The sequence below is a fragment of the Rhinatrema bivittatum genome, chromosome 6, assembly GCF_901001135.1.
Source record: "Rhinatrema bivittatum chromosome 6, aRhiBiv1.1, whole genome shotgun sequence".
In the NCBI taxonomy this organism is placed as follows: Eukaryota; Metazoa; Chordata; class Amphibia; order Gymnophiona; family Rhinatrematidae; genus Rhinatrema; species Rhinatrema bivittatum.
In genome coordinates, this window is record NC_042620.1 from 341590203 (window position 1) to 341614337 (window position 24135).

General features: G+C 43.9%; 1 protein-coding gene across 1 annotated transcript; it reads left to right on the forward strand.

Annotated features, from left to right (window-relative positions):
- Nucleotides 1–143: 143 nt before the first annotated feature.
- TMEM185A (transmembrane protein 185A) lies at nucleotides 144–23852 on the forward strand. Its single transcript, XM_029607754.1, has 7 exons — nucleotides 144–298; nucleotides 4023–4199; nucleotides 8613–8820; nucleotides 9669–9752; nucleotides 10892–11068; nucleotides 20130–20253; nucleotides 21616–23852. The coding sequence occupies exons 1-7, from the start codon at nucleotides 261–263 to the stop codon at nucleotides 21858–21860; spliced, it is 1053 nt and encodes a 350-aa protein (XP_029463614.1). The 5' UTR covers nucleotides 144–260; the 3' UTR covers nucleotides 21861–23852.
- Nucleotides 23853–24135: the final 283 nt, after the last annotated feature.

Sequence of the window (24135 nt, forward strand, 5' to 3'; positions counted from 1 at the left end):
TCTGCGCAGGCGCCCGGGGCAGGTGGGGGGGGGGGGGTAAGCGTATGGTTTCTGCGCAGGCGCCCGGGGCGGTGGAGGTAAGCGTATGGTTTCTGCGCAGGCGCCCGGGGCAGGTGGGGTAAGCGTATGGTTTCTGCGCAGGCGCGGGTTGAGGTCAGCGCCGGTAGAGGCCGGAAGCGACGCTGTATGTGAGAGGGGGAAGGGGGGAGGCTCGAGCGCTATGTCCGCTCTCTAGCGGTGCCGCCGGAGATCGTCCTACCATGAATCTAAGGGGCCTCTTTCAGGATTTCAATCCCAGGTGAAACCTTCTCTCGGGGCGGGGAAAGGTAGAAGTGGGCGACGAGCACCAGCTGCCTTTGCGCCCCCCATGGCTGAACGCGGCGCGGGGGTCCTCGGACTGAAGCTGTGCCGGCAGCGTCCAGGGGTGGGGGAAGCGGGGTTGAAAGAGCGCGGGAGGTTCCGTGTCTCCCGGCCGCTGCTTTGTTTACCTCTGCGGGAGGAGCGAGCGCTCTTCCCTGAAACTCGGGGTGAAAGCGAAACCCCGGCGCTCGCGGCGGAGGGGGCAAGACTGAGCCAGGCCTAGTAGTAGTAATTATTAAACACCAAGGACTGTGGCAACAACTGCTTACGGAAGTCTTCTACTTAATCTGCTACCGTTTCATTTACATTGCTGTATCTTCGAATTACTTGACTTAAGTAAATGAAAATAATCACCTTTTTTGGAAGGCTAAAAACAAATTTTTTAACTGTTAACATGTGATATTCTGCTTTTACCAAACTGGTTTCAAGGTGGATTACTATGATATTTATAACTGTATGAACTTTACATTTGCTTGTTTGCAATAAGCATTTAAAACACGAAATGGGGTGTATATAAGATTAGAGTTGAAAGGAGTGTAGTTCTCATCTAAGGAGCAGCATATAAGGTCTACCAGATGGCTTAAAGAGCCAAGGGAAGGATCTTGCTGATGCATTTAAAAAAAAAAAAAAAAAAAGGTAGCAAGAGACTAGGTTTCTCGGCCTGTCTTTCCTGTTGTATTATCCTTGTAAATGTTTAGTTACTTATGCTCATGTTAATTGTTTAGGAACAAAAAGTATAATTAAGATCCTTCCTTGATTTGAAGAAAGTTAATATCCTGTTCCAGCAGGTGGGGATGGGAGTGATCGTTTGCCCAGGCCTTCAGCTATTGCCTTTTACTATAGTTTTTGTTGTTTCTGTATTGATATTGTCTCCTTTTGACTTCTTCTTTCTCCCACCCACCTCCTTATTTTTTTTTATATAGTCAACTGCATGTTGGGATTCCTTATTGTATATTCTATTTTTATGTTCCTTTTTGAGTATTGTGACTAGAATCTTAATTTTTCAGTTTAATAAGTTCTTGTGATAAATTTTGGAATCTAAATACATTTAAAAAAAAAAAAAAAGGCTGTTACCCAGTGCAGTGGAATTAGTCAATAAGTGGAAGTCAGGTCTTCAGTCTTCCCAAATGGCCCTCCTATGTGCTCCCTATCTGGCTTCCACCAGGTTTACTTGCATGAGATGCCCCAAAACTATGGAGCAAGATCTCACTATACCTATGCCTTGTGACATCTTACTGGACTGTGAGAAAAAGAATTAGGGCTTGATTATTCACCCAGGCCTTTCTCTAAATTCACAAAAAAAAACCCCAAAAACTGACACAACTGTGACAAATTCAGCAACAGACATTTTTCCATCTCTTGATTATTAAAACAGTTCCTCTTGTTTGAGTGTAGCTAGGAGAGATACTCAGGGGGTCATGCTTACACACAAAGTAAAAAAAATCCTATATTCAGTCAGGAGCCAGTGCAATTGATTTAAGATTGAACTTTTATTGTTGGTCTCATTGGCCCCTACCAGACTTCTGATAGCTGTACTTTATAGGAGATGGAGGTGTTTGAGATTGCATGGTGATATGCTGTGGAGCAGAGAAGTGCAGTAGTCTTTGCGGCTGATTATTAATTTGTGTTTTATAGTGGCAAGATTTTGTTTATCAAAATAGTTATGATGTTGGCGTATCTTGTGCAGATGCATAAACGAGGTCCTTACCATCTTTGACATGTGAGGTTTCATTGTAATATTGTGGTCGAGTTGGAACTTCCAAACTTCGCAAAGCCCTTAGGTTGTACGGGAGCTCTCGATAGAGCACGTAGAGCTTGTATGCATAGCCATGTGAATTTGATTTGAAGAGGTTGATTTTGGTTATGTGGCTGTTGAACCGTTGGGGTTACGGCCATAGGATGCATCCTCTGCGTAGTTTACTATTTTACTGTTAACCGATGTGATATCATTGATGAATGTCTGTATATAAAACCAATAAATAAATAAGATAGTTGTTAAAATAGGCTTGGACCAAACCTCTTCCATTGCCAGTCTTAATGCAGAGTTGGATGTTATCAGCAAAGAGGTGGTATTCGGTGGTGAAGGACTGGATCAGGTCACTGATTGGGGTGCACATAAATGCTGAAAAGAATCAGCGAAAGCACTGAATCCTAGGTTACTCCCCAGGGGGGTCCTTTTTGGGTAAGGATAACTTGTTTACCTGTGATACAGATTGAGTCCTGTAATCCAGGAAGGATTGAAACCATTGGGGCAGTGTGCCTTCAATGCTGATCTCATTTTAATAGGAGTTGGTGATGGATAGTGTCAAAAGCAGTGGAGAGATTTAATAGGACTAAAAGCTATGGCATTTCCTGCATTCTGATTGGTAAGAATGGAGGATGTTGCCGCCTTCAAGGTAGGCTAGGAGTAGTTGTTAGACCACTTTTTCCAGTGCTTTTAATAAAAAGGGTAGGCTGGAGACTAGACAATAGTTGCCAACTATTTTTAGACAGATCTGTTTTCTTGGATAGGTTTGATTAAGGCCTTTTTTTTTTTGAGGGAGAGGCAGCAAGTCTCGAGTTAACATGGCTATTTACTATAGTGGCTAGCCAGGGTTTAAGTGTGATTTAAGACAAAAGATGTATTTGTGAGGTATTGGGTTTAATGGCAGAAGGAATGATTGATTTTTTTCTGCTTCTTTAGGGGAGACTGTTTTGAATTTACATAGTGGAATACTGTCAAGAGGGCATTTAATTGATCTGCCTGGAGCTGAGGGAGGAGTAGCTGTGATTGAGGTAGATAGGTCATTTGGGACTGAGGTGAGCATAGGGGAAGGGGAAGTACTAAAGAGCAAATATTTAGAATTTTTTTCCTCTTCAGGTGTGGTAGCAGGTGTTTGGGGTTCAGGCTTGGAGAGGTTTCATACTAGCAGTAAGAGTTTTACTTGTAAACTTTGTTACAATTGTAACCTAGTTACTTTACTAATGGCCAAGAACTTCCTCGTTCCTTCTTGTACAGGGACATTTGCCCTGTATATCTTGATTAGATTGTAAGCACTACTTAGTAGGGACTGTCTGGTGTGTTTTTGTATAGTGCTATGTAAGTAATAGACTTTCCTAATGATGATCCTATTTTGGAAACCCCCCCTTTATTTGAAGCAAACCCCCCAATAGGCACAGAAGGACATAGAAGACGACGCGTTTTAAAAATAAAAAAAAAGTTAGTGAAAAGTAAAAATACGGGGAAATATTAACAGATGATGGTGAGAATCTGATTGCAGGAGCACAAAACAAAAGGGAGGAGGATCACAGTCCATTTACAGAGAATTTGGATTGAACTAGTCAAATTTGAGTGGTGAGGCAAAGGGATTAGTCAGGATACTTGTTTAGTCTCATGTCTTTTTTTATTTTTTTAAATTTTTTTTCAAGTCTGGTATTTTCATTATTTATAACACTTCATCTGCTAATTCTTCTTGCCTCCTTTGTCCTCTCCTCCATCATTCTAACTTCTGTCTTTCCTTTCCCTACTCCATCATGCTATTTTGGTGCTGCAAATGTATGACTCCTGAACTGTGTATTTGGAGGACTAAGGCTGAAGCTGTGTGAGCATAATTATTCTGTCAGTTGATGTAATAAAACTGTTAAAATTAATTTTATTCTTTTTTTTTTTTTTTTTTTTTTAGCAAATTTCTTATTTATGCCTGCCTGTTGCTGTTCTCTGTTCTCTTATCTCTCCGTTTGGATGGTATTATACAGTGGAGCTTTTGGGCTGTGTTTGCTCCAGTATGGTTGTGGAAGTTAATGGTCATAGTTGGAGCTTCAGTGGGAACTGGAGTGTGGGCTCGAAACCCACAGTACAGGTAAAATGAGGATTTTTTTTTTTTTCCAAATAGTGTTTTCTGTATTTGGCTTTAGCTTTCTGTTTAAATTTTAAATATATTGCATGTTCCTTAACACTAATCATCATAATGAGTTAATGAGCTTAGTTTTTATAGCTCACTGTCTGGATGAGGTCGGGGACTTGTCACTGTCACCATACCTGGCTACTGTGCTATATACAGCCACTCTCCACCTTACCCGGCTATCTCCTAGTGTGCATACGTGGCCTAGTGTAGCACGTGACATAGAGAAGCCTATGCATGGAGCGCCAACCCATGTGTGTCTCTTTGTTGTGGCACGCAGCCGCTGGAGTTGTAGTCCACTGTGCCTATAAGGTAGCAGATGTGCACATAGGTCGGGGCTACAGCACTGAAGAGCAGAGCAAGCACACTGCCAATAGATCCAGGTAAAATGTGGTGGTGGGCAGAGCTAACAGAGTGCAACAAAACATTAATAGTGTGCATTCCCCGGCCCCCTCACCACCACCCACCCAAATCTCCATACACAGACACCCTCCATATTCTCCCCAGCCATCCAAACCCACTCTGGCTATCCCATGCATGCTCAGTTACACATCCCCAGCCACTCATATACACACCCCCTCCATATTCCCCCATCCACATCCATATCCAGTTACACATCCCCAGGCTTTCACATACCTCTGATGTGCATACATTCCCAGCCACGTGCAATGAGGCATGCACAGTCAGCACAGCAAACACCCCTCCCCCACCCCCAATAGCCATGCTCACGCACTTAGCCCCATGCCATAATTACCATCTTCCTTACCTTCCTGCAAGATCAGTCTTCATTGTATAGGATTTCCCTCCTCCACAGATGACGGAGACAGCGGACATGCTACTTCTATGACTTCACGCTGGGCTCTGAGGGAGGTGTGGTACTGGCCCAATATCAGTAGTTGTCTCTCTAGCACCTGCGGACATGTGAGGATGTAGCTCCCATATCCTAGGTGTGACACCCCCTCCCCCAATCTGGTCTAGCCCTTGTTGCTCCTGGGACGTCAGCCCTTAGGGGCTGATTTACCAGTGGGAATACTCTCCCAGGGTAGGACTTGGTCGAGTGTCCTGAGAGCGAACCCAGTACTGGGAGGGGTCTGGGGATTCTTAGGGAAGAGATCCCTTGGGGTTTGCGAGGCCCTGACCAAAACATTTCCCTGTTGGGTTTGGTAGGGCTGTAGGATCGACTTCCCCTATCTCTCTCCTTCCCATCCCTTCATATGTGCTCTGTTCATGGTACAACAAAATAGGGAGGTGGGGGGGGGGGGGGGGAGAGAAGCATTGTCAGCCAGGGAAGCTGCAATTCGAGGGCCCCAGAGATGGTGAGTACCCATTGGTGAGAAGAGGCATTGTGTGGGGTTGTGTTTTTCCATTCTGGGGGGTGTCCTATTTTGGCGCAGCGTCAGTCTTGGTTTTGCAGGCCGCAGGAGGCCTCCAGGGTAATAGTGGCAACGTCATGGGGGGGGCAGCAGCAGAGCTACCGTGGCAGTCCGTGCTAAGCCTCTGCAACGTGCTAGAGCGGGAGGTGGTCCCGAGTGTTGCAGGGTTACTTTTCCCTGTGTGTTGAGGGCAAGCCAAGCTGGAATTCCTAAAGGGGAAGGCAGCATTTCATGCCGTGACGTCACGCCTTGAGCGGCCCAATTGCACGCACAGGGGCCGCTTTCGCCCGTGCAAGCGTCCATCTTCGCGGGCAGCTGGAGGCAGGGGAGCCGCGGTCGTCCTCGCCGACGTCCGTCTCCGGAGGGGGGGCTGCAAAAAAAGTAAGTCGCTTCGTCGCTTTACACTGCCCGTCCTCTCTCCCCTCCTCCCGGAGCAAGGCTGCTTTTCGTGCCTTGCTTCGGGAGGAGGGGAGAGAGGACGGGCAATCCCGAGTGTAGTATTGCCCATCCTCTCTCCCCCCCCTCTCTCTCCCCTCTCTCTTGCAACTTTTTTTCGCTTTTTTTTTTTTTTTTTTCCGCTTTCGTTGCTTCGGGAGGAGGGGAGAGGACTGGGGCTGCCCCGGAGACCAGCACCCATGGACGCGGCCAGGGCAAGTGAGCGGGGGCTGGGGGAAAGTTTGCCGTCTACCCTTGCCCCTGCCTCTAACGCAGGGGTAAGGGTAAGTTAGCAGGTTAAATGCTCGGCAAAGCGGTAGTCGGGGCGCGCGTTACTGTATGGGAGGGAATAGCTAATTCCATCGTTTACATGTAATATACATGCCGCGTGCGGAAGGGGTTACCCGGGATTTAAGGACGCGGTAAGAGTAGGTTAAAGGGGATTGTGGATCGCAGGAAGGGCTAACGCGGCCGGAAAGTGGGTTAGGAGCGGGGTAACAGCGGCCGCACTTTACTGGATTGACCTGTGTGTGATGGCTGCTGTTTGAAATATTTTATTAGTGTTTGGAGAATTTTTAGTTTTTAATTATTGGATGCTATTCTGTCAGTTGTTTTGAAACATTTATTCCTTTATTAGTATAGCTTTACAATTATAATTTAATATTCCTTGAGGAATGAATAAGTAGAAATTTGCAGAGAAAAACTGAACTGGAAACAGCAAGAAGCCAAACTCTGTATGCAGTGCAAGAATGGAAAAACAAAAACATTAGCTTTATGGTCTCTTTCTTCTGTATTTGGTCCGGGCCCTGTCTGTGTTCTGCATGTGTGACTGAGGTGAGATAGTCACCAAGGGGTAGATTTTCAAAGCAGCGCACACACATGGACGCACCAATTTTATAACATGCGCGTGCTGGCATGTGTATGTTATAAAATCGGATGGCTGTGCACACGGCGGGGGAGGGGGCAAATGTTTGTAAAGTACGAGCGGCGATGCAATCGAGCCTTTCCTAGTTTCCTTCTAGTCTGCTCCAGTTAAGCAGATTTCCCACCCCTTAAACCTAACCTAGCTTTCCCTAAATTTATTTTATTACTTACTGCTCCTCCGGAGTAGAAGCAAGCTACGTGCGCCGGCCAGCAGATGGTGCACGTCCCTGGAATAGCGGCTAATGGCCACTGTCCCTCCCGACCGGCTTCCGTCCTGCCCAGACCACGCCCCCCCCTGGCCTGCCCCTTTTTCAGGACCCCGCACTTGTGCATGTAGTGAGGTTTACGCCTGTGCCCGGGCCTGTTATAAAATTCTCGCACAAGGCCCGACCATACACGTAAGCCCTTGAAAATTTGGCCTCAAGCTTGTGGTTTCTGTCTGGGGATCTATAGCAGTTTGGCTTGTTCGGTTTTCCTAATGGGAGGTGTATTGGTGTTTAGGGCCTGGTTTAATATTTGTAGTGTTGCCATTTCCTAGGTAGGGTTGTTCCATCTGAGTGCATGCCATAATGCAGGTGTAACTTTGTACGGATTAGTTTCTGTGCATTATTGCAGATCCTGGGACTTTGTTAGGTGCTGTATTTCTGTTTCCATTTCTCCAGGTTTGCACTGCATGCAGAGTGGCTTTTTTGGTTTTCCATTCCAGTTTCTGTCTCCATATTTGTAATATGTAGTCTTTCTGTATTTGGTGAAGGTTGGTTTTGATCAAGCTGAAGTATTTTACTGGCAAGTAGGCATTTGTGTCAGTCTTATTTGTTATATTTTCTCAATAGGATGCGCCTTGATGGTGAACTGCTGTCCTTTTCATAAGTTGGGCTATTGCGCCTGGTGGTAGAGGGTGTTTGTGTTGCTGTTACAGAGATGACCCCAGAATATCTTTTTTTTGTATGGCGAGTTGTACAGGGAATGTCCTGATTCTGTTCTGCACCCATTGCTGGGGGATCAAGACAGTTCCTGTGGATGCAGAGTGCACGTTTACATCTAGCCCCGTGACAAGTCATGTGTTCAGTGTGTCCCGCATGTGAGAACCACTTTATTAACTATTTAGCAGGAAAGACTTCAGTATCTCCTCCACCTGTTTCAGGGAGCGAGCAGCATAGAATGGGCTTTCCTATTTGGGATCTGATGGGCATTTTAGGTGGACCAAGATTGGCCACTGTCAGAGAGGATGCGGAGCTTCATGGATTCAGCCGCTTATGTACCGGCTGGTGGCTATTTCACCGTCTCATCTTTTATAAAATGATACCGTACATGGAAAGCATATAGAACATGATAGCAGATATAAAAGTTATCTACTGCTCCTCATAACTTTGTATAACATTGTGGGGAAAAAATGAAATAAATGCATGGGGTCAAATGAAATATTTGTTTTGTCTGTTGTGGTGTAGAGTTCCTTTATTGAAATTACTTCTGGATAGAATATATTCAAATGTCATTAGGAAATAACAGTTTTTAAAATGTACAATTTTCTCTGGTCTATAATTACACAGTTCCTGCCAGTTAACTTCAAGGCGCTATATATCAATTTCTGTGATGTTACTGTGCTTGATGTGTTTATATTGGTTCTCTCTTTTTCCAGGGCAGAAGGGGAAACGTGTGTGGAGTTTAAGGCCATGTTGATCGCAGTAGGGATCCACCTGTTACTGCTGATGTTTGAAGTTTTGGTCTGCGACAGAATTGAGAGGGGGAATCATTTCTGGCTGCTGGTGTTCATGCCACTGTTTTTTGTGTCTCCCGTGTCTGTGGCAGCTTGTGTCTGGGGTTTCCGCCACGACAGGTCTCTGGAGGTGAGAAGGTGCAAATGCTTTTTCCAGCCCCATGAACTTGGCTATTTTATGTGCTACTTTTCCCACCGTTAACAGCACTTGTGTTCTGGACAATCCATGTTACTGCTGAGGGACTGATTTGGCATCATTTTAAGTTTTGTGAAAGTGGCAAGGATTGCTACAGAAAATCAATATAAATTGGAAATCATTCTAATTGTATTTCTCATTTAACAGTTATAATGTTTCAGCGATCGCTTGGTGGTAGCTGAGGATTATTTGACCCTTTTATTTCTTTATGTAGTTGTCAGTGGGCATTGGCCTCCTTTGTATTGTACCATCTCAAATTTGTAAGGCATACTGTACACACCTTTCCAAGGCTTGTCTTGACCTTTTGCACTTCAATGTCTTAGCAACCCCTGTTTGAAGATACTAGAAACTGAATGCTGCTCTTCTACATATAGGGGTCTAGGGCTCCCAGCCTATCTCAATACCATCATTAGACCTCAAAAGCACCAAATGCCTAGCTAAGAACATAAGAAATTGCCATGCTGGCTCAGACCAGCATCCTGTTTCCAACAGAGGCCACAAGAACCTGGCAATTACCCAAATACCAAGAAGATCCCATGCTACTGATGCAATTCATAGCAGAGGCCTAAATTCAGCAGCTTCCAATATGCTTTCAACTTTAGTAGGGACAATTCTAGATACTCATTTTTTTTTTCTAGTAAGAAGTGTAATTTACTAGATAACATATATATTGAACAGTTTATATAATCAGGTCTCAATTTAGAGTTCATTTATGTGCTTGAGCACTGTTTTTTTTACCTGCGTGTGAAGTAATTTGCACTGTGCTTTCTTTTCTTTTCTAGCTGGAGATCTTGTGTTCTGTCAATATCCTACAGTTCATATTCATTGCACTGAAACTGGACCGGATTATCACCTGGCCGTGGCTTGTAGGTTTTCCCTGCTTGCGTTTCTGTAAAGGGGATTTTCTTTTGTGAGGGAGGTGTCCTTCTTTTTTAAATTTTGCATTATGCATTTTTGGCTGCTTACGTTTGCTTAGACTTTCCGTCCAAGGAGAGGCTCTTGAGGGCTCTGCTTTGCTGACCAGTTTTTAAGTAAGAACACGAGTCTTGCATTCAGACTTGAATTCTGCATTTTGGTGGGCTCTCCCACTCCACTATCGAGTAGAAGAGCAACAGCCAAGGCTTGGTTTAGTCAGTCAGGAAATTGGGCATGTTTATAACCCAGTCATCAGGTAAGATAACTGGATAAGCCTACCCAGTTTCCAAGCGTTTAGCCACATCTAACCAACTAACGGGCCGATACAGAAAGAAGCGAGGGAGAGCCGGCGAGTGCCCGCTGTCCTGGCGCACGCACAGGCCAGTGTCCTAGGCGTGCGATTCAGTATCGGCCTGCATACAAATGAGGGCCTACGGTAAAAGGAGGTGCTAGGGACAGTAGCGCGATCCTAGCGCCTCCTTTTTGACAGAAGCGGTGGCTGTCAGCGGGTTTGACAGCCGACGCTCAATTTTACCGGCGTCTGTTCTCAAACCCGCTGACAGCCACGGGTTCAGAAAATGGACGCCGGCAAAATTGAGCGTCCGTCTTCCAACCCGCGGGCAGATTTTTAATTTTTCAATTTTTAAAAAATTTTTAACTTTTTTTTTTTTTACTTTTGGGGCCTCCGACTTAATATCGCCATGATATTAAGTTGGAGGGTGTACAGAAAAGCAGTTTTTTCTGCTTTTCTGTACACTTTCCTAGTGCCGGCCGAAATTAAAATGTTCGGCTTTGCTGCACATTTTGCTTTCTGTATCACGCAGGAATGACTAATAGGCCCATCAATGTGCATTTGCATGTTGCAGGCGCTATTAGTTTCGGGGGGGTTGGCAGCGTGTTTTTGACATGCTATTACCCCGTTATGTATAAGGGGTAGTAAAAATAGCACGTCAAACACGTGGGCTAACAGTGCACTCCACCGGAGCGCACTTTACTGTATCGGCCCGTAAATTTGCTTTAATGTTTCTTCACATAAACTGATTCAGTATTACAAAATTACCAGCATTAACAAATATACTTCCTTCTGTAGGTCGTCTGTGTTCCTCTATGGATCTTGATGTCATTTCTGTGCCTGATAGTGCTTTATTATATTGTGTGGTCTGTGCTCTTCCTGCGCTCGATGGATGTAATTGCTGAACAGAGGAGAACGCACATAACGATGGCTATCAGCTGGATGGCAGTTGTTGTTCCTTTACTTACATTTGAAGTAGGTATAATGGATTTTATTGTTTCTGTCCCTTCGCTGTAGATAGCTTGGTACACCTTGTGTTTCCTCTCTCTACTCTTTATTTCCAACAATAGGAAGTTCTATCCCAAACACTCAGTTTATTTTTAATCTGCCCTTGTTAGTGTCTTAAATTCTCCGAGGACGAGCAGGATGGTAGTCCTCACACATGGGTGATATCAGATGGCGCAGAAAGTTTATACCCAAGTTTTTAGAACTGAGCATGGCCAGCATGTCCTATACCACGCACCCACGCGGGGTCCCTCTCCAGTCTCTCTTTCTGTGGAGCTGTAAGCATCGTGGTATGAGTGAGCCACTTTGGCTGGGTTTTTTTGGCCTTGTAGAAAATTTCATTTTTCTCGCATTTTCATGATGTCTGGGGTTACTGCTTATGCACCCAGATGACCCTGGAGGGATGTCTGCTTTGACTCGACAAGATGGAGCAGCTCTTCGAGTCAAAGAAGTCCGAGATATCTGCATCATTGGGATTGAAGGGCTGAGGAGCCACACAGATGAACACCAAGCCATCGACATAGGCGGACTGTCGGTTCCATTGGTATCGCCAGCTGACAGGGACGCAGCTACCCCACCAGTCAGTGGTGGTCAAATCCGCCTTCAAGGAGGCCAAGCGCTCTTGAAGTCATTCCTCTGCACCCCGGGGGAAGTATTTCAGGGCGTCATTCTTATTGCCCACATTGCCACCTACCCAGCCCTACATGAGCCAGTACTCGGGGGACATCTGCAAGCAGGTGCAGGAAGTGGCTGAGCAGCTGGGCAATCTCCTGTCACTGATGCATAAGGGCCTGGAGTGAGGAAAACAATAGGTCCGTGCGACCTACGATGTTTTCGAGACTGCATTGTGAGTCTCTGCAGCGGGATTTGGCTCCTGCAGAATGGCCTGGCTGTGGGCCTCTGACCTCCGATCAGAGGTACAGGATCGATTAGCTGAAGTGCCGAGTACGGGAGAGAATCTCTTCGGAGACTGAGTGAGGGATGCAGTGGCCCAACTTCAGGACCACCATGAGACTCTCCGCCAATACTCTGGACCCATTCTCGGTATCCAGAAGGCTGGCAAGACTGGAGCCAAAGGAAATACTATCCTCTGCCTCCTTATTCCTGTCAGCACCCTCAGGGCTCCTGTGGCCATCCCAGGCGGCAGAGAGCCCCCAAGCCCCAGCTGGCTCCTCAGTCAACTCCAGGGACAGAGTTTGGACTGGGCTATAAGGAGTGCAAGCCAGTTGCCCATACCCTGGACAATGGACCATGCGGTTGGGGGAAGGCTGCATTTTTTTTATTTTTTGCAAACCAAGAGCCCAGTATAACCTCGGACCAGTGGGTTCTGTCCAGGGTGTCCCGCCAAATTGAGCTCCGTGCCCGTTCTGGGGGCTGGAAGTGCACCAGGAGGTACTACGAGCAGAGCTCTTCTCCCTCTTAACAGCCAGAGCGGTTGAGCCCATATCACCAGGGTAAAGAGGGCAGGGATTCTACTCCAGGTACTTCCTGATTCCAGAGAAATGGGGGACTCTCTCCCATTCTAGACCTCTTAAGGGCCTTGAACAAGTTTCTAAAAAAAAGACAAGTTCAAGATGGTTTCCCTGGGCATCTTGATTTCCCCCCTCCTTTTTTTTTAATTGCAAAAATGGGATTGGCTGTGCTCCCTTGATGCATGCACTAATATCAGTCTTCCCCAGTCACAGGAAGTGTCTCCGATTTGTCATGGGAGAATAGCACTTCCAGTACTGGGCTCGTGTCAGACCCACGGGTCTTTGCCTAGCCGTGGTGGTGGCGGCGGCACACCTCCATGGGCCTGGGAGTCCCATATCTGGATGACTGGCTGGTCCAGAGCACATCTCAGGCGGGGGCCACCAGGTCCATGAGCTTAACCTTCCGGGTGTTGGAATCGCTAGGGTTCGTTCTTAACTACCCAAGTCCCATCTCGGCCCGTCACTTCAGTTGGACTTCATAGACCAGGCTCAGGCCAAGGCGTTCATGCCTCGCCAGTGAGCCATCACCTTGATGACCATCGCAGCAGAGATCCAGCAGAGCCAGCAGGTGTCAGCCTGGCACATGTTGAGGTTGTTGGGCCAAATGGCTGCAACTGTCAGTGTCGCTCCCTTGGTAGGTTTACACATGCGCAGAGCCTAGTGGACCCTGAGGTCACAGTGGTGGCAAGCCTCCAGGATTGCATCCGAGTCATCCCGTCTCTCTGGGACTCATTGTCCTGGTGGCGGGTACCTTCAAACTTAGAATGGGGGATCTCATTCCAAAGTCCCTTTACCCAATTTGTCCTAACCATGGATGCATCCACTCTGGGATAAGGAGCTCATATACATGGGCTCAGCACTCAGGGCCTCTGATCTGCCCAGGAATGTTCTTGTCAAATCAACTTCCTGGAGCTTCGGGTGATCAGGTATGTACTGCGTGCTTTCAGATATCGTCTGTCCAACAAAGTTGTCCGGATCCACACAGACATCCAAGTAGTTGTGTGGTAGTTTAACAAGCAGGGAGGCACAGAATTGTACCTCCTGTGTCAGGAAGTGGTCCAGATTTGGTCATGGGCCTAGTCCCATGGGATATGGTGTTCAGAGCTATGTTCCTGGCCGGGATCCCTCGCGTGGTCCCTGGACTAGGAGGTAGCGAATCAAATATTCCACCTCTGGAGCCTGGATGTAGATCTGTTCGTGTCCCCCTGCAACAGGAAGGTGCCTCGGTTCTGCTCTGTATACAGGTCAGATGGCAAACCAGCCTCTGATCCCCCTCGCCTGTCATTGGGGCAAAGGTCTTCTGTATGCGTATCTTCTAATTCCCTTAGTAGTGACGACTCTCTCAAAGCTTCTTGAGGACAAGGCAGCTATGATCCTCAATGGCCGAGACAGGTCTGGTTTTCACTCCTACGGGAGTTGTCCATCCGGAGACTGATCAGCCTGGGGACTTCCCCCAAAATCTCATCATGCAAGATCAGGGCAGGCTTTGACATTCCAATCTCCAGGCCCTGTCGCTCACAGCCTGGATATTGAGAAGTTATTCCAGTAGCTGCTTGATCTTTCGGAGAATGCATCTCAGTTCCTGGTGGCTTCTAGAAAGTCTTACGGACTGAAGTGGAGGAGGTTTTCCATGTGGTGTGAGCAGAAGGCCCTGATCCATTCTCCTGCCCCACACAAAATCTGCTCGATTACCTCCTGCACCTATCGGAAGCTGGCTTAAAGACCAACGCCGTTAGAGTTCATCCCAGTGCAATTGGCCCATACCACCAAGGTGTAGATGGTACGCCCATCTCTGCACAGCCTACAGTTTGTATGCTTTATGCAAGGCCTGCTTCAATTGAAGCCTCCCCTAAGGCAGGGCTTCCCAAACCTGTCCTGGGGACCCCACAGCCAGTCGGGTTTTCAGGATATCCACAATGAATATGCAGGAGATACATTTGAATATACTGAGTCTCCATGGTATGCAAATTGATCTCCTGCATATTCATTGTGGATATCCTGAAAACCCGACTGGCTGTGGGGTCCCCAGGACAGGTTTGGGAAGCCCTGCCCTAAGGCCGCCTGCTGTGTCTTGGGACCTCAACGTGGTGTTAGCTCAGCTGATGAAAGCTCCTTTTGAGCCGCTGCGCACCTCTGACCTGAAGTATCTGACCTGGAAGGTCACTTCAGCACGCAGGGTCAACAAGGTCCAGCCTTAGTGACTTATCCACCATACACTAAGTTTTATCATGACAGGGTGGTCTTGCATATGCACCCTAAGTTTCTTCCTAAGGTGGTGACAGAATTCCATCTTAACCAATTGTTAGTCCTGCCAATATTCTTTCCCTGGCCCCATTCGCACCAAGGCGAACCAGCACTGCACAGTTTGGACTGCAAGCGAGCCTTAGCCTTCTGTCTGGAGCAGACGGAAGCCCATAGACAGGCCACTCTTTATTTCTTTTTGTTAGCAATAGGTTGGGATTTGCCTTTGCCAAACAGACAATATCCAGTGGGCTAGCAGATTGCATCTTCTCTTTTATGCCCAGGTGGGACTGCATCTTGGAGGTCATGTCAAGGTTCATTCTGTCGGAGCCATGGCAGCGTCGCTGGCTCACTTGTGAGCAGTTACTGGGGAGGAGAACTGTAAGGCTGTGACGTGGAGTTCTCGTCACACGTTCACTTCTCATTACTGTCTGGACGATGCAACCGAAAGTTCAGCCAGTCTGTCCTGCCTAGGGCCTGTCTCCCCCTCTGTTACCACCAGTATTGTGCCCATTGGCACCTGGTTGGGTGTCTGTTGGTCCCCTTTTGTGTTGGGGAGCAGCCTGTAGCTAGAGATTCACCTATGGTGTGAGGACTACCATCCTGCTTGTCCTCGGAGAAAGCAGAGTTACTTACCTGTAACAGCTGTTCTCCAAGGATAGCAGGATGTTAGTCCTCATGAAACCCGCCTGCCACCCCACAGAGTTGGGTTTCTCCTATTTTTTTTTATTTCAATCATAATTCTATGCTAAAGGACTGGAGAGGGACCTTGCATGGATGCTCAATGTGCCTAGTCAGAGTTCTAGAAACTTTGATAAGTTTTCTGCATCGGGGCTCCATCTAACCATGCCACCCATGTGTGAGGACTAACATCCTGCTCTCCTCGGAGAACACCTGATACAGATAAGCAACTCCCTTTTTTTTTTGGTGCCGATTCAAAGGTAGGGTCTCAGCTATGGCCTGACAGTGGTCCCCTTGGTCTTTGACTGAGATTTAGAAACCTGTACTGTATAGGGGTTTAATTTGACCCTCATTGGGGACAAGATTGTGCTATGTCCCTTGTCAAAGCAGAAGGATTAAACCTCTTTTTAAAAAGAGGTCTTAAATGTACTTGATCTGTTATTTTGGTAAATGCTGGTGCAAATGTAGCAAGCCATACCATCAGCCAAAAGTAGGTTGTCGGCAGTCATATATACTACTTAGCATGTCTGAATAGGTTTTAAAGTACTATTTTATTTTTTATATAAAGGTGACCGTGAACTTGTGATGGTGCAATCATTTTTTTCTATCTTGTGCCTGATTGTAAAACAAATTCAGCATTAAATTTCCTTTTGTCTTTTTCTTATGCTGTCCTGCATTAAAAAAAAAAAAAAAAAAAGGTCCCATTCCCCCTAGGAGCCCTTAACTGCAAAACATAAATATAAACTTGTAACAATGCAGTGGAAGTAAAATGAGTTAATGCTGTGCCCAGGGTACCTGCTTTACAGAAGAAAAATAACAGAAATGGTTAGCTTTCAAATAAGACACTTGGGAGGTATTTGGTGGTAAATTTGCACAGAAAATCAAGGCCGTCAGCTCTTCTTCCTGCCTGCACGTCATGGCTGTGTAGTTTTTATAACAGCTTACTGTCAGCTGCTTAATTGATTGTATTTATCTTGCCTTAAATGTGGGTAAGAGTGTGTTTAAGTAACAGTTCTGCATAGCCAGCTCAAAAGTGAAATCTGCTGAAATGCTGTCATGCAGATGTGTTGCAGCTCTCCTTAATGTCATACATCATTGGAAAGCTAATCTCTATCCCCCACTTTCTAACAGCATGTAGCATTTAAGGAGCAGCCAGTTCAAGGCGTTTAAAAGCTGAAATATTTTTCCGGAAGATTATTCAAGATTTTTTTTATTTTTTTTTGGGTGGGGGAGTTGATAAAATCTCACAGGTTATATAATATTATTTGTAGACCAAATAGTTTAGACAGATTGTGTAAATCGTGCCCGGGATAACACGGCACCTGCGGTTAATGGTTAATGAAAGCTATTGATCTCCATATTTCTCTGCTCGGGATATCTAGTGCTGTTAACTAAAGGGGGGAAAAAAAAGTTTAGCACCAGGAATGACATTTTAAAATACATAGGAAGAACTAGCATGTGGAGAGGGGATTTAAGAGAACTGCTACACAATTTAAAGAAAAAGTAAAAGGCGGCCATGTGCAAGACACTTTCAGGGACCAAGTTATGTGATCCGTCTTGCTTGCCCTCACTTCATTAGCCACCAGTACAATATTGCATTCAGTACAAAGTTACTACTCTTATTCATAACATATTTAAAGCAGTGATATCTTGGTTGGGCTCTCATCAGTCCTATGGCTATTCAGACCTTGCACAGCTTGACGTTCCACCCCTAAGGGAACTGAGCCCTTTTGTGTTGCTGGTCCGCGTCTATGGAACCCGCTCCCTGAATTATTGCATGCCATCTGCTGCCCAAAAAGCTGTAAAGTCTCGCCTGTTTCTTCAGGCATTTCAGGTACCAACGTGAGCTGTTCAGGACCCCGCTCTCAATAGTTTATATTCCACACCTCTACATTTTCTATCATGAGGGAAATAATTGGAACCGGAAGTTCATAAAAAATATATTTTATATATATATATACATCGGCGCAGTAAGGGACCAGTCTACTAAACTGCGTCGACAGGAACACGAGCAAGAATGCAGAATCTGTGCAAAAGTATGCTAGATAGCTCATTAGCTAGTAACACGGTGGGGGGGGGAAAAAAAACCATGTTAAAACTCACAAAATGCAATGCAGGAGGTGTATCTAACTTTTTGCATTAGTGCCTGCATCTGTGGGTGTACTTTAACAAAATATTTTATCAACTATTAATGCATGCATTAAACATTGCATCAACACAGTTCAGTTACTTGGTCCCTCAGTGGACTATTTTTTTTTTTTTCCATTGAAAGTTTATTGTGGTAATTAAGAAACCAGTACAATGATATGCAAAAACAATCCCAAAAATCAATATACCACAGTTTTTTGTTTTTTTTTCTTTTTCCATACTGCCACTCCCATCTTGATACCCCCCCCCCCCCCCCAAATCCCTCTCCCAGTACAACACGTAAGCCTTACATGAGCATGCATGGAATTCGACACAGGAGAACAGAAACGCTCAAGTCAGGAGTGACTAACGGGAGCGGAACTATAATAATGCAGCACGAACCTCCCCTTCCTTACGTTAACTAGATGCCACAAACACCCTCCACCTCCCCCTGCCCTCCAGCAATTTGAATTTTGGCTACACGTTGATGCCCAGCTGTGGTTAACATGTTCAAATGGCCCTTACCCAGCCTTGGAATCGCCCTTTTGTAAGAATAAGCGCTGCAAAGGGGAGACATTGAAGATGATTTGCTGGCCTAGAAATACAGCAGTGTTCCATGAATGGAATATTTAAAAGCAAAAATAGCGGCTCCTTGGGTGTTTGCTCCCCCCCCCCCCCCCGACCATATCGCTCATCAGCTGTACTACCGAGACCCAGAAAGGAACCAGGGTATCTTCGGACTCTCCCGCCGCGTGCGGAAAAAGGTTCCCAACTGTACCTGAACCTCCCAGCCCAGAAAATAATTTGGGCAATCGACCCGCAGTGATAGCAGTTTATAGCCATTTTCCACTATCGCAGCCGAAATTGAACTCCGTTTTTTAGTATGAAGAAAAGCCAAACCCCGTCTCTTTTCCCCAATATGCCAAGGCCTTTCTTTTAATAAGCTGTGGATTCTGGAAATCTCCCCCTCGATCATCCATTGAGCCCCGTCACAAACATCCCTCAAATAGATTTGCCCTGGCTGAGGGGCTTCTCTGGGAAATAAAATGAAACTAATAATCTGAAGGGGTCCAATTGAAAGCGGTGGATTATTGTAACTAACCTGGACTTTAATTTAGCAAAGGTGGTGCCGTATCAGCCCGGGATGAAAGAGATCCTTTTTGGTAAGCCGGGCCCCACTTATCTAACTGGAATGAGCAATAATCTAAACTTCTACTCTTTTCTGAAAACTGAAAACCAAACAAATTTAGAAAAGAACTGAAAGGGTGATGGAACATTTAAAGAGCCAAATGCCATTACTGAAGTTTTCAGACCAAGCAAGATGATGCATAATACTCTCTCTAGAATTATATTCTTTACTCATTTTAGATTTTATAACCCTACAACTTTTGCTAGGCCTCAGGATGTTTCCAATTCCAGGTATTGTATATTTTCACTGTATTAGATTTTGTAGCACATTGAATTATGCTTTGGGACCTTCGTTTTCAGTTTTCAATTTATTTTGCCCGGGAATTTCAATGTTTTATCATTATTAAAAAAAAAAAAAAGTTAGTGGAAAAAGTCTTTTTCCAGATTAAGCAACTGAGAAGAGAGCATAATCAGGGACCTTCATTTTCAGTTTTTGTTTTGCCTGAGAAATTCAATGTTAAAATAAAAAGAAATCAGTGAAAAAAAAAATGGATTTTCCACTGATTTCTCTCCAGTGTTATAAATGGATTTTCCACTGATTTCTCTCCAGTGTTATAAATGGATTTTCCACTGATTTCTCTCCAGTGTTATAAATGGATTTTCCACTGATTTTTTTTCCACTGATTTCTTTTTATTTTAACATTGAATTTCTCAGGCAAAACAAAAACTGAAAATGAAGGTCCCGGATTATGCTCTCTTCTCAGTTGCTTAATCTGTTTTGTCCTCGGGTTACACTGGAGAGAGGATTTTCCTTCTATTTTATTTCTCCTGTGCAGTTGGTTCCACCTTTTGTGAACCTTTACATTTGTATCACTGGTGATACCATTTTTTGGTCAAGATTTTTTTTTTTTTCCAAATGCTCTGCTATCTTGTCAAGATTTATTCTTGGTATGTCATGGAAATGTATAGTAAAAAAGTGGACACATTTCATTAAAGACACATTGTTGAAAATAGCTTGTAATGATGGTTATTTGATATTGTTTGAGAGCAATATGGAGGGATAAGCATTTCATTGTTTTATGATGCTGATCTGAAATAGAAATCCCACTTGGAGAATTTGCCATGGATTCTTCTTACATACACTAGTCCTTTATTAAGACCAGTGTTAAATATTTTCATAACCTTTTCAATATTGACTTGTTTTCCCACTGATGGTAAGTGGGGTGGTGTCTGCAACCATCTGTTTTTGATACACTTTTTGGTTGCTTTCAGGTCAGCTATGGTCTTCCCAACTTTCAAGTCAACTGCGTTAAACAGCTGCTTTAATAATGATCCAATATATTTGACGGTGAAAATGACCCTGTGTTTTATTTCAATTTTAGATTCTCCTTGTGCATAGATTAGATGGCCATAATCTATTTTCATATATACCCATATTTGTTCCTCTTTGGCTTTCATTGATAACTTTAATGGCAACAACATTTGGACAGAAAGGAGGAAATCATTGTAAGTAGATGTGTGAATATTTATCTTTTAAAATGAAACTCTACGAAATTAAATGTAGATTTTTTTGAATTCTGTATCTAAATTAGCAATATGCAAAATAGATGTGCAGACAAAACCAGGACTGAACTCAAACCGTATCATAGCACAGGTTGTCGCCACGCTGCAGCAAACTCCGAAGGAATGATCTGGATTTGAAGACAGGACAAATGTTGCTCAACTGTCCTGGAAAAGAGAGTTCTGCTTTCAGCATACGCAGACTTGTGGCTTCTCGGTTTCAAGTAAAGGCATATAATCCATGCATTTATGCTTTTGAAATCGAGCAGCTAGCTTTAGAGCGTTTTGCAATGCTGTGTGCATGTGTTTTATGTCTCTAAAATCAAGACCACAAAGAATGGCAAGCTATCTCATATTTTTGGATCTGTATGTCTAGTCTATATACGCATATATATTCAGAGTGCTTTATAGGGAAGACATTTTTTTTAAATAGTTTCTCATTTTACTCATACAATTTTTGCTCCCCTCATACTGGTGGCATGCCCAGTGGCTCAGTACAACCTTGATTGGAGGGGGTGCCACCTCGGTGCCATTGGTTAGTCCGCAGAGGTCGTTAAAGTACTGACACATACTGCTTCTTTCATGTCCACTCCCTCAGCTCACCATGTCCCTTGTGAGTCTAGGCCTGACCGACCCCCCCCCCCCCCCCCCCCCCCCCCCCAACAAATAACTGATCCGATCCTGGGTATCTGGGTGGTAGAAGTGTGGCCTGAGCCATGGGGATGGCTATAAGAGAAGAGGCATTTATCAATCTTTTTATCTGAGGCAAAGCATTGCTTGAATTGGTAAATATTGGCTGAGAGACACTACTCACTCATGGGCCAATGCCATATCGGTGTGCGGTAAACCGGTGCTCATGATTGAGCACCCACTCTCTTTTAATGTACACTGATCCACCTCTCCCAAGCGCCTGATTTATTTTGTGTTTCCTAACTTGTGCAAAATGGACACTTATTAATTGAGCATCCGTTTCCCTAATCTGACCGCAGGCACACTATTTTTATTTTTTTTTTTTATGGTTTTCCTCTTTCGGTTCCTCCGACTTAATATCGCCGCGATATTAAGTCGGAGGAATTTACAGAAAAGCAGTGTCTGATTTTGATGTGTTGATTGTTAAGTTCATTTCATTTACTTCACTGTCGGATTGATCATGTCGCTATCATATTTTTCATGCTGGTGTGTTTCTTGGTGTTTTTATTATGGATATGTTTTATGTCATCTGCCGCGACCCGAGCAGCAGGTGGCTAATACATTTTTTTAATAATGGAGAAAAAGAATATAAAACGTGAATAATTTTTGTTTTGCCAGGGTGGTTTGGCATTCGCAAAGACTTCTGCCAGTTCCTGCTGGAAATCTTCCCCTTCTTGAGGGAGTATGGCAACATTTCTTACGACCTCCATCACGAGGACCACGAAGAGGCTGAAGAAATGCCTGTGCCAGAGCCTCCGAAAATAGCGCCCTTGTTCCGCAAAAAGACCGACGTGGTGATTACCCAGAGTCCGGGGAAGTATTTTGTTCCTCCTCCCAAGTTAAACATAGACACGCCTGATTAAGATGAAGCTCAAAACCTTAATAACGCTTTCAACTGGAATAGTCTGTCGTCAAATGTTTGTCTCTCTTATATTGTAATGAAGGATTCGTACCTGGGAATGAACATTTCAGTAACATTAAAACTCTTGGAGACATTTGAGTGCAAATTTGTATATATAAGGGGAAAAAAAAATACCTGAAACTGACTTTGGCAAATTTGGTTTGGGGGGGATATGATAACAGATGTCAGATTGAAGCGCAAGAACTAGTTTGCAAAATGCTGCAGTTCTGCTAAATTGAAAGGTTGTGAAAAGGCAGACCGTGTGTTACTCTGTACCACATGCAGTCTCGCAAGACGTTAAGTATCTTGAGCTGTGAAATACAAATTTGGCATTACTTAATACAGAATTACACATTTTGGTTAAAAATGCAAGTCTTTCTTTTAAAGAACTAACGTTCCTTGAAGCCCAGGTGTATTTATAGGCCCGTTTCATCCTGTGTCTCGTTCGTTACTGTTCTTTGCACGAGTTAATCAGTGCTTTGCTGTATAGTATTTATATGACCATTTTAGTAATGTAATGTAATCTGTTCAGAATTCTAGTTCTGTATATTATATATTGTATAAAGTATTTTTATAAAAAAAAACTCATTTGTAAAAAAAAAAAAAAAGTGATTATATGAGAGTATCTTTCACATGCTTTTTTTTTTTAAGATCTAGATAATCCATTTTCTTTGGATTTCTTATTTAGTGTGAGCTATGTATGTATATATATATATATATATATATATATATAACTGTCCATGGGATGTAAAGTCTCTAAAAATGTATTCAAAATCATTTGGAAGACAGGTGGCACAGGAGTGTTTCACTCCTCGTCGGGACAGAGTTGAAAATATTTTTTATTTAATGATTTATAGTTGTAATTACTTTACAATATGACTCATTTTTTAAGTTATTTTGTAAATGTTCATATAATCTTTGCACCAGCCTATGAAGGGTCTGTAAGTTATTCTATTATAAAATAGTTTTTATAGTCCTCTGGTATCATGATTTTACTGTTAAATACAGGACAGTATTCTTAATTAGTCTTTCCCTATTACAGATGTCAAATAAACTGTCATTGGCTTGTGCTCGGTATGCTGCTTATTTTGTAAATTGTGAATTTTTTTTTTTTTTTTTTTTTTATATTGTAAACCTATTGTCTCAATGCTCTCGGTCCTCAAATTCCACCAAACACCAGTTAGGAATGGCCCAAGTGTCATGAGTATGAAGTGTTGGCGCTTCTTTAAGCCACTCACCATGTTCCCGCCATCTTCTCATTTTGCTTTATTTTTGTATTTCCCTTCAGCCTTTTCCTTCTGTCTTCCTATCTGCAGCCATTTCTCTCTCAACCCAAAAGCTGTCTGAGCAGGTTGCCTCAGGTTGCAGTAGCAATGGGGCAGCTCCTTGCTGAACCTTTTGGGGAGGCAGTGTCAGAAGTAAGGTTAAAACAATGGTTCAAAAGTCAGGTGTCTTACCCAATTTTGAAAGAGCTTATCTTTTGCCCCAAACTTCCAACTTCCTACAACATCAGGAAAGGAAAAAAAAGTCACAGGAAAAAAGTTTTTAAGCAACATGCACTGTGGGAATTTTGTTCTAAAGTTTTAAATCTAAGAATCAAAACGTCCCACCATATATTTTTCTTGCATTTTTTTTTCTATAGATTTATTTGTTCCCTTCCAGAAATTGTAGGAAATTTAAATTCAAAAGATGTGCCATTTCAGAGTTGTATAAGCAAACTGACTGACTAGGAAGTCATTTTTTTGCTCTAGATGTCAAACTTGAAATCGTTTACTGTTAACATCAGTGAGTTTATATATCTCACAGCTTTTTGTGCCAAAAAGATCTCTTTTTTTTGTATCCAGAAGAAATCAGATTTTCTGTGTTGAGACTGCAAGTAGATCCAAGGCTGTAGTTTCCCTCTTTGTAGTTGTCAATTGTTTATCTAATATTTATTAAATAATAAAATCCTTCCTATTATAGTATACGTTGCCTTTTTATGACAAAACTTAACTTAGTAATGCACGCATAAGGATTTTAAAATCGGTTCTAGACCAGCATAGCATGAAATTTTCCCAAGCATTAACACATTGGGAAGGAAAGAGAAGCCCATTTCAAACTGTTTGTACTGGGGCAAAGCCCAGTCCTCTTTTTTTTACACCTGGGCTTTGCATCAGTTTCCAAAGAGGATACATCAGCGTCTTTCCTTCTGAAAACTGTTCTGGGGACAAAGTACGTGTGTTCAGCTACACCTGCTT